This window comes from Myotis davidii, unplaced genomic scaffold, assembly GCF_000327345.1.
Source record: "Myotis davidii unplaced genomic scaffold, ASM32734v1 scaffold735, whole genome shotgun sequence".
NCBI lineage: Eukaryota > Metazoa > Chordata > Mammalia > Chiroptera > Vespertilionidae > Myotis > Myotis davidii.
In genome coordinates this window covers 613416-623817 of record NW_006286235.1, presented here as the reverse complement: position 1 = coordinate 623817, position 10402 = coordinate 613416, and the positions used below count along the sequence as shown (strand labels likewise).

At 34.9% G+C, this 10402-nt stretch overlaps 1 protein-coding gene across 1 annotated transcript in view; it reads left to right on the top strand.

Moving 5' to 3' along the window:
• CDH12 (cadherin 12) overlaps nucleotides 1–9056 on the top strand; it is a 171151-nt gene extending 162095 nt beyond the window's left edge. The window contains exons 8-11 of the mRNA XM_015559829.1: nucleotides 222–343; nucleotides 3406–3523; nucleotides 4336–4587; nucleotides 7737–9056. Of these exons, the coding sequence (XP_015415315.1) occupies nucleotides 222–343; nucleotides 3406–3523; nucleotides 4336–4587; nucleotides 7737–8236 (992 nt within the window). The 3' untranslated portion in view covers nucleotides 8237–9056. The remainder of the gene's footprint in view (nucleotides 1–221; nucleotides 344–3405; nucleotides 3524–4335; nucleotides 4588–7736) is intronic.
• The last annotated feature ends 1346 nt before the right edge of the window (nucleotides 9057–10402 follow it).

Sequence of the window (10402 nt, the reverse complement as noted above, 5' to 3'; positions counted from 1 at the left end):
GTTTCAGGATTACACACTGGTGTAGTGCACTGGTAGTTCTCCTAGAATGAAACATGGGTACCTCATTCACTGATCTCTTTCTTATTTATACTCAGTCCAACACCTCAGTGGGTCATTGGGATTCCAAATAAAGGCTGAATTTAAAAAAAATGCTATTTTTCAGTATAAGCAATAACTGACCAGATTTTTTAATTATCTTTTCTCTTTTTATATTTTAACAGGTAACACATTATTAACCAGCAAAGTCAGCATATTGATTAATGTCCTAGATGTCAATGAATTTCCACCAGAAATAGCTGTGCCATATGAAACATCTGTGTGTGAAAATGCCAAACCAGGACAGGTATCTTATCAATATTGTTAATTAAGAGTGTATAAAGGCCTATTACATGCATGTGCTTTAGGTTGTAAGACCATACATGAATATGTACACACACAGTAATGAAAGTTTCTGTCAAAGTCTTCGGATTTATGTTGGTGATCATGGGCCTCCAGGTTTTTTTCTACCTTGTTATAAATGAATGAATGAGTAAAATACAATAATGGTTATCAGGCATAAACAGATAAGTGTATTTGATGAAAAAAAAAATTATGACTAAACCAATCTGTGCACCTAGGTTCCAAAAGAAAAAAATATGTGGATATCCTATAATTTGTTCTATATTCAAAACACCTTTAAGTAGTGTAACTACTCCTTTAAGAAAATATGAAGTTTTAATTTTTACTTGAAAAAAATCTTAATATTTAAAAAGAATGTATTTTTTAATAAGGGCATTCTTTAATCTATATTATTTATTTCATTTTGACTGTCTTCTATGCTGTATGGGACATTTGACTCACAGTTTCAAATCTGTGATGTCCATTACCATAGGGCTATTAAATTAAAAAAAAATCCATGTTCTGACTTATGCTTGCCCTAGTTCAAGTGTGTAATAGCTGTATGTGGTGTGAATAGCTGTAATTTTGGTCAGGGAAAATACAGAAACATATAGTGGATGATGCTGCTCTAATCCTTCTTTTGATAATTGAGGGGAAACTATTAATTTTATTTCAGCATGACTAGTTTAGTCACGTTTTCCCAAGTGATAAACACCTTAACTGTACCCACAATTTACATAGGATGAGCCCAATGCCCGTTTTGGTGTCTGAAATAGTAGATGCTGCATAAATGTTTATATAAATACACAACCTGATTTAGTTAGTTGGGGAGTTATAAATTTACCTTAACTTAGTCATTTTCTACTTTTCAGATTCCCTCCTCCCCATCCCCAAAAGTCAATCCTTTATTTTTAAGTAATTAGGGACATTGATTATTTCATATCAATCAGAAACTTGCAATGCACTAAATGAAAGCCTTTTGGAAATAGAACTCTACTTAAGGCTTCTATGTTTACCTAGTAAATTAAAGGGTTTAAAAATTTGGGAGTAGTGGAAGTTACTAGAGATAACTTCATTTTTTAAATATCTTGACAAATTGGTGAGAAATACATGTATCCTTGGAGAATCTCTTGCTAATATCTATCTGTTGGGCTTGTGTGCCCTGTTGGGATACATTTATGTACAAAGCGTGACCCTGAAATGCCTCTTGGGATTGCGGAGAGTCTAGTACAGGAGCGTCTTCTGCTTTGACCTCAGCCGTTCTGCCCTTCACCTAGGAACTATGCACAGGAACTACTTACCTTTTCATAATTATAATTGAATATGTATGTATGTACGTACGTATGTATGTATGTATGTATGTACGTATGTATGAAAATAAGAAACAGAAAAGAGAAAGAGATGAGGCTGTGTATACCAGTAAACTTTTATATATTAGATCAGCGAAGATTTATATGGGAATTATTTTCCTTAGGGCAATTAGTCTCAAGTGATAATTCCAAGTAAGTGACAGTTATGCTCCAATTGTCATGTCTCTTTGATGGTTGAATGACTTTTTTTTAATTCAAAAGTTATGTTCTTGATATGCATTAATGTTACATACCTTTAATTTAGTAAATAATTATGTTACTTGTAAGTAGTTAAAAGAAAATAAAACAAAACTTGAAAAACTTATTAGTGCTCCAATAAGTTAGATTTATTAACTTATTAGTGCTCCCATAAGTTAGATTTTATGGATGAGATCTAGATCTGAGCATATGGATTTGTGTGAAGTTAAAGTTTTACAGGGCCTGTAGGGTGGTTCTTTGGCTAAATTACCATATTCCATGATCTGACCTTTGGTGTTGAATAATTAAAGTCTCACTTATGATAATCCTGCAACTGATTCACAGTGAACCAACGAACTGGAATTCTCATTAGAGGATGGTTTGTCAAATTACAAATTACTGATACTGCACCAGATACTCCAAGTCTCAGATGTGTGTCTGTGTGTCTGTGTGTCTGTGTGTGTGTATGTATGCACACACATCTACATCAGAAGGTTGATCAGAGTCATAAAATTGGATTTTAAGTATGAAATTAAAACAAAAAGTAGTAGATTAAATCACATGTTGAAGGCCATCAATCTGGGATGACATGATGCATGCTTTGCCCACTGGGACCAGGATATGGTATTCTAAATCTAAGGTCTTTCTTTGGATTCAGATGCAGTCAAGGAGCATGATCATTAAGCCAGCACAGGCTCTCACCTTCTCACACCAAGTTCCTGAAGCTTATTCTGATGCAAAGCCATTGGATATATTAATAACTGAATGCCTCAAAACCATTCTAAGATGCTTATTTATGAAGTGAATTATCAATTTCAGAGTTGGGCTCTCAGAAGTAATTTTTAATCTCCAAATTCTTAAAGGCATTTTCATGAAGTATCAGAATTTTAACTACAATAAAACCCAATGGGGACAATTTAGCGAAAATCTTTGAAACTGGATGAAAACTGCTTTCTTCTTAAAAAACCCTGAAAAAAATGTACTTTTACCCATTGAGGGACAGCAAACCAAACAACAGAAACAAATGTGCATCCTTTTATCTCTCATCATTTTATTTATTTATGAAGTAAAACTCATTCTCACAAAATAACTATGCTGAAATTTTGCTAATGTCAGGGTTTTTAAATACTCACAGATTTTGTTCCAGTAAGCATTTTCATACTTTGGTTCAAAAGCACTTATTTCATCTAATTTAAAATGCAAGTAAGTACATTTTAATTTTATTTTGCCTACTGGTGAGTACAATGCTATTAAGCTTTTGAGTTATGCAGATATCGCTTTGGAGTGAACCCATACGCTTTCAATGTTTACATATGTGTACATTAAAATTATTTGTAAATAATTGATTTACTGATATGAATCCTCAATGTGTCAATCCTGTCTACTTGCTTGCCTCATTAAATAAACTTTTTAGCCTGGAATGTAAAATTCCCTTTGAAACTGACGACTGACTTCAAGTTTCATCTCCACTTGGTTTCAGATCATTCAATTAGTCAGCGCTGCTGACCGAGATCTTTCCCCTGCTGGGCAGCAGTTCTCCTTCAGAGTACCACCTGAAGCTGCCATCAAACCAAATTTTACAGTCCGTGACTTCAGAAGTAAGTACCACATAAAAATTTACCTGTTACCGTGGAACTTTGTAAAAGGACACAAAGAAGAACATCAATACTTTTCCTACAAGCACTTCAATTCATAAAATATGGAAATCCATATATGAGAAATACAAAATTCCAGGTAGCAGTACATGAAATATTTAGAATACTATTGTCTTGGACTATTCCAAGTAAATATTGCTATTATTGATTTTATGAGAAATAAAATATTTTTTGTAATTAAAATGGTGATGATTGTAATTCACGGTGGTATTTTAAAAATTTTATGAATCTTAATGGTATTAACACACTTTATTTTCCTAGATGTTACTCTAACATTCAAATTTTAAAGTTTATATCTAGACATAATTTATTGGGGGAAAATGAAGTGTTAACCTGAAATAGCAATCTGATATTTGTTGTTTTTTAAATAATAGGTTGTAAGGTAAGATTTTTTTGCAGATTCATACTTGTAATAATTTGTCCTGCTATCATGTGAGAAAATATTCACAGAAGCATTTTTTCTCTATGAGATTTTGATGTCATAATAAATAGGCAAACACATATATTTCTTGTTTTGTACACCATATTATACTCTTTCTAAATAGCAAATGTAATTCTTTTACCAGAGAAGAATAATGTTTCTTTTCCCCCTAAGGATTACTTTTATTAATTTAATTTTTGGCATCTTTCATGACAAAAGAATTAAAATATGATGTATTTTATTAATTTAGAAAGAGCTCCCTACTGTTTAGCAGAAATCCACTTTGAGGTGAAGCTCATAGTAACCATCTTTTCATAAATGCCATGTTTTGTAGACAACACAGCTGGAATTGAAGCCAGAAGAAATGGATACAGCCGGAGGCAACAAGAGCTGTATTTCCTCCCTGTTGTGATAGAAGACAGCAGCTATCCTGTCCAGAGCAGCACTAGCACAATGACTATTCGAGTTTGTAGATGTGACTCTGATGGTACCATCCTGTCTTGTAATGTGGAAGCGATTTTTCTACCTGTAGGACTTAGCACTGGGGCTTTGATTGCAATCCTGCTGTGCATCGTTATACTCTTAGGTGGGTTTCAATATTAACCATTTCTCTTTTTTCCCTCCTCCCCCTTCCTCTCTCCTTCCCCTCCCTCCCCCTTCCCCTCATCCCCCCTCCTCTTTTCTCTTCCTCCTCCTCCTTCTCCTCCTCCTCCTCCTCCTTCTTCTTCCTCCTCTTCTTCCTCTTCCTCTTTTTCTCCCTTGTTCTCCCTTCCTCTGCCTCTCTCCTGTATGTCCTCAAATTACAATGTAAATCAACGTTTCTTCACTGAGATGCTATATTGGGTTAGAAGGAAGATTACCTATTTATATTGAATTATATTTTTATGAAAGTTAATTTTCTATTTTGGATGTATAGCATCAGGCATAAATAAATAACATAATCAAGAATACAAAAGTTTGTTCAAGCCTTAGAGGATTTCCAAACAATAACAGTCTGTGGAACTTGCCGCAGTGAAATTTTCTGTAACAAATATCCTATTTACTGTACTGGCTTCTCCACTTATTTTACATCCTAGTGACTATTACTCCCTAAGATACTGTATAGCCATTAAAAATACACCAGATGAATAATAGTTCTCAAACATGAGTTTAATAAATACTAGTAAAGAAGTGAGGAAGGGGAAGAAAGAAATAGAGGTAAACTAAGGGAACCTCTAATTTATTTTTTTTTCTGTTCAAACAGCCAGCCAGAAATGATTTTTATTCCACTTTTCTCACATCTTTTCACATCAAAATTCTAGCCATTTCCACTGGAACAGAAGCGTCCACCCTGAAATATCTAGCAGTACGCCAAATGAAAGGGATCAAAGTAAATGTATCCTGTAACATCTCTGGGAGAATAAACACAAACCTAGTTAGGGATTTCCCTGTTCCATCAACTCTTCAGCTGACTCCATTTCCAGAATTAACTTATTGCCAGGGAATAAGAAAAGTGAAGAGAGATTTTCTGGGGTTATTTTAGTCATTATTTTAAATTCAAATTGCAGCAGATACACAGTGGACACCGTGGAATCAGTTTATATATGGATGTTTATTATTTAACCACACAAAATCCTAACAAATGTAGACACCTCCCTTTATTCCTAGGATTGCAAACAAAATAAAATACACACTGGGAGGTAAAGGATGGAGTAAGGCATTACACAATAGTTTGTGAAGAGCAGTTTCTGGGTCATAATCTCACTTGGCTTGGAGGGCAAAGTTCTAGTCCAATTTACATGATGTAAATATTAATTCCACACAAGTACCCTGGTGTGTAGAACAAAGTATTTTCATATCATTATAATTTATGGTAAATTATGTCTGGCATCTGTTTGTGCTGATGACAGAAACCTTAAAAGGGAAGATTCAAAATAATGTTCTCACATCTGAAATAGAACATGATCAATTAGGTGTTTAACTTCAAATCAACCCGTCCTCTCTCACACTCTTTTTTTCTCTAAAAGCTCTTTGAATCATAGAGTTTTGCATATCAACCTAGCATGACGTGACATCTTCTGGATGCTTGCCTTTGGCCACGGCTGCTGTTACAGTGTAGCAGTTATTCTTGCTTGGGTCAACCTTATGCATTGCCGTCCATCACTTATTCTTCTAAACACTGAGTGTCCCCAGTGCACCTGCACTGGTCTAGATTTGTTACTTTGCTAGTAGACAGCAGTGTATGCTGGCACTCTTAGTCTTGCCATGGGCTCTGCTTCAAAGTCCATTCATTGTTTGACCTGCTTAACTAATGTCAGGCTCCTTGACATCTTCCAGCTGGTTCTTAACCATTTTCATATCCTTCCTAGGTAAGGGGAAGCATAAGAATCTTGTGGTGCTTGGATACCTTTCAGGCGGCCTTCAGGCACATCTGTCTAGTCTCCCTCTCGATCGTGGCAATGCTAAAGCTATTTTATGTGCCAGGTTCTCTGTGAGGTTGCAGACTCTCATGTACTCCCCAGGTAAACAATAAAGGCTCCCTTTAGTTCTGAAAGCTGCCTAAACTCTGGGAGGAGCCTATTCTGCAGGAGCTCTACCTATCTCTCCCCCGTCTTTTCAATTCATCAAACTCTAATTTTGGAGGAAGAGGGAATAAATGGGCTTTCATCATCCTATGGCAAGAATCTTCCAGGGTTTGCTGTGGTAAATCAAACACATTTTGTCTTTCAACTATTACCATCACTACGGAGAAGAGGGGATATGTGACAAGTGAAGTTGAGTGCTGACTTCATGGTTTGAATCTGTGCCTATTTACCCATAGAAGAGAGACATGATTTAATGATGGCGATGAGTCAACATAAAAACAAAGAGATGTTCAATAATGAGAGTATATTAGTTAACTACTTCAAAGTATGATCATGCTTCATGAAGGTAATATGGATACCAGGCATTTGGCTTGGAAAACGTCTCGATATAGTAGGACACAGAATTTAAATAATTAGAGCTCTTAAATAGCTTATAAAACTAAGGCCTTTACATTGTATATTCTTCTCTTTAACTCTTATTTATTGCTTTTAAAAATGATTATCACAGAAAGATTTGTGTTTATTTCTTTAAAAAAAGTTAACATAATTGGGAAATCTAGGTATGAATAATACCTAATTATTGTTGATGAGCTGTAATATTCACATTTCATAATATCAACGCTATACAGCTCTCTGTATATTTATAAAAACAACACTTTTATTTTTTTAAATATATATTTTATTGAGGTCAGAGAGGATAATGATGAAAGAGAATAATCAATAAGCTGCTTCCTGCACGCCCCACACTGGGGATAGAGCCTGCAACTGGGGCATGTGCCCTGACAAGGAATTGAAAAATGATCTCCTGGCTCATAGGTCAGTCGACGCTCAACTACTGAGCTACTCTGGCCGGGCAATAATATTCTTCTTTTTGTATCTTTGTAAAACACTTTTTACAAGATAATAAAATATTTAAATATAATGCATGTTATATGTGCTATAACAAGGCTATACTTGTTTGAGTCTGTGAATAATGTGGCTATGATTTCTTATTAGTTATAGTTTTAAAATTAAGTTGAGTTTAGACAATGAAAACACGTAAGCATAGACATGATTCTTCTTGATTTCAGTGACAGTATGTTATTAAATAAAATCAGTCAGCCCTGATCAATTTTATTTTTATGAGGCGATCAACTGACATATTCTCAACTTTCAATGTTTTGTCTTCTAGTCATAGTGGTCCTGTATGTTGCTCTGCGAAGGCAGAAGAAGAAAGACACCCTGATGACCTCTAAAGAAGACATCAGAGACAACGTTATCCATTATGACGACGAAGGAGGTGGGGAGGAGGACACCCAGGCTTTCGACATTGGTGCTCTGAGAAACCCAAAAGTGATAGAAGATAACAAAACCCGCAGGGACATAAAGCCAGACTCCCTCTGCTTACCTCGGCAGAGACCCTCAGTGGAAGATAACACAGACATAAGGGATTTCATTCATCAAAGGCTGCAGGAAAATGATGTGGACCCAACCGCCCCACCATATGATTCGTTGGCAACATATGCCTACGAGGGAAACGGATCAGTCGCAGACTCCCTCAGCTCCATAGACTCTCTCGCCTCGGAAGCTGACCAGGACTATGACTACCTGACAGACTGGGGCCCCCGCTTTAAAGTCTTGGCAGACATGTTTGGCGAAGAAGAGAGTTACAATCCTGATAAAGTCACTTAGGGGAGAAGCAAAGACTATATCAACAGGAGAAATTTAAGAAAATAAAAGAAAAGAAATCACACACACAGACACACACACACACACACACACACAGCTTTATAGGACAAGATGTCTTTGAGTATCTGGTTTCTAGCAAGTTGCTATATTTATCATATTGTCAGTTTTGGTTTATTCTGCCAACACAAGATAAATCCTATTATATGTACGTGCTTGGTTTGGTTTTGTTGTTTTGGAAACACACTGAGACAAGCTCAGGCCTATTAAACACAATTTACTGACATGACAACCTAGAATGAAGATAGCTAGGTGGCATCATGGTGGAAGAGTGTTAGATTTTTCTTAATTCCACTAAAGTGCCTATTGAAACTCTTATCATTTAAAGTGGTGTACAGTACACTCCGCTGTGATGACATTGCAGGACTCAGAGACACAGAGGACATAAAACAAAGACAGCGACTTCACATGCCAAGGAGCAATAGCAACATGCTGACTTCTAATTCCTTTTGAGAAAGAAAAAAAAAACATACTTTCCGAACTCCATCTTCTTAGAATTCAAAAATTTTTAAATCTGTATGCCGAAACACATTTGTTTTCCCCACCCTTTCAGAAAATTGAAATATATGTGATATTAAATTCAATATGTAAGTTCTGAATTTTAAAAGCAATGTTTGATCTTACCATTACTTCATATTAAGCTATTCATTAAAATGTTACTTTTTATCAAAACAATAAACTTTTAAGAATGAAATTTTTAAAAATCCCTCTTTATAAAGAGAGGCCTCAGGGCTAAAACTCCACATTAAAATAAACATTGGTTTTGTTTTAATTCTGTGCTGGTGGTGTGTGGAAGGTTGGTTTTAACAAGTGACCATTGAAGTCTTCATTCATAGATAAAACTCTAAGTTGTGTTTTTATGAAAAAAAAATTTGGGGAGGGGGGAAGCACCATTAATTTAAACATGAAAAATAAATTAATTATATAGCTTCTCAGAATTTCTTACAAGCTAGTGATTATGTGGTGACTAAATAAAATAAAATACATATCAAATAATACAGGATGGAATTATAGCATTCCTAAAAAGTATTTACTCTACAACACTAAACAAAAACTATCAGGGACTTCAGAAAACTCAAACCAATAACTAACTCCTAAAATAAACACAAGCGAAAAGCCGGACAGTTTATTTACTTATTTTATTAACATGGATTTCAACTTTGTGAGTATGTTATTTTATTGAGGCTCCGAATTGCTTCGTTACACTATGATCTGCAATAATTTCAATATAAATTATCCCTACAACTATTTTGTAAGGAACTTTTACAGTTTAATTTGATACAGATTTCTAAGAAATATTAAATTTTAAAGCATTCAGACAAACTATATGCATACACTATTTTCAAATGATCTATGTGCACTAGCTAAAAATGTACTTAACAAACCAGATAACTATCAAGTAAGAGTATTTTTTCTTAATACTTAAAGTATACCAGTGACTACAGAAGTATTGAAACTATATATAGGAAAACTTTTTATAGATCCATCCCGATCTATCCATCGTATCTAGCTATATTTATGAAATATTTATGAATATATTTATATTTGTAAGGTTGTGAAAATAAAAATTCACACCCGGGGAAAACAAATAGAAAAGTAGATAATCTAGGCAGCTTATATTCAGTCCTATTCTTTGCTAAGTGCTCACTTCAAAATATATAACTAATAATTATGTCGTGCCAATCTGGCCATTTGAATCTGCATTTCCCATCCCTTTTTTTGGTGTCTAATACTTGCCTTCTTGTCTCTATTAGGAATAATTGTTGACCTCATTTTCATCCCCTCACCACCTCATTACCTTTGTCTCACCCCTGGGAACTGCATTAGAATACTTATGTAGCCCAATAATTTGCAGTATAATATGCTTTGGAAAATATTTATTTTTAAAAAGCTGGTGATATGATAACTATTCTAGAGAAAAAATGAAGGCAACTTCGGGATTTCTCCTTGCAATATGATTTGATGCATATTTCCAAGAGGTTGAACTGCAAGATCACTAAGGCTGACAGACTAGTTCTTACCAGGAATTACTGCATTTTGCATCTTGTGAGAGAATCTAACTGCTGTTGCACACTGGGATACAGCAGAAAAATGGTGGCATGGAGAAAACGT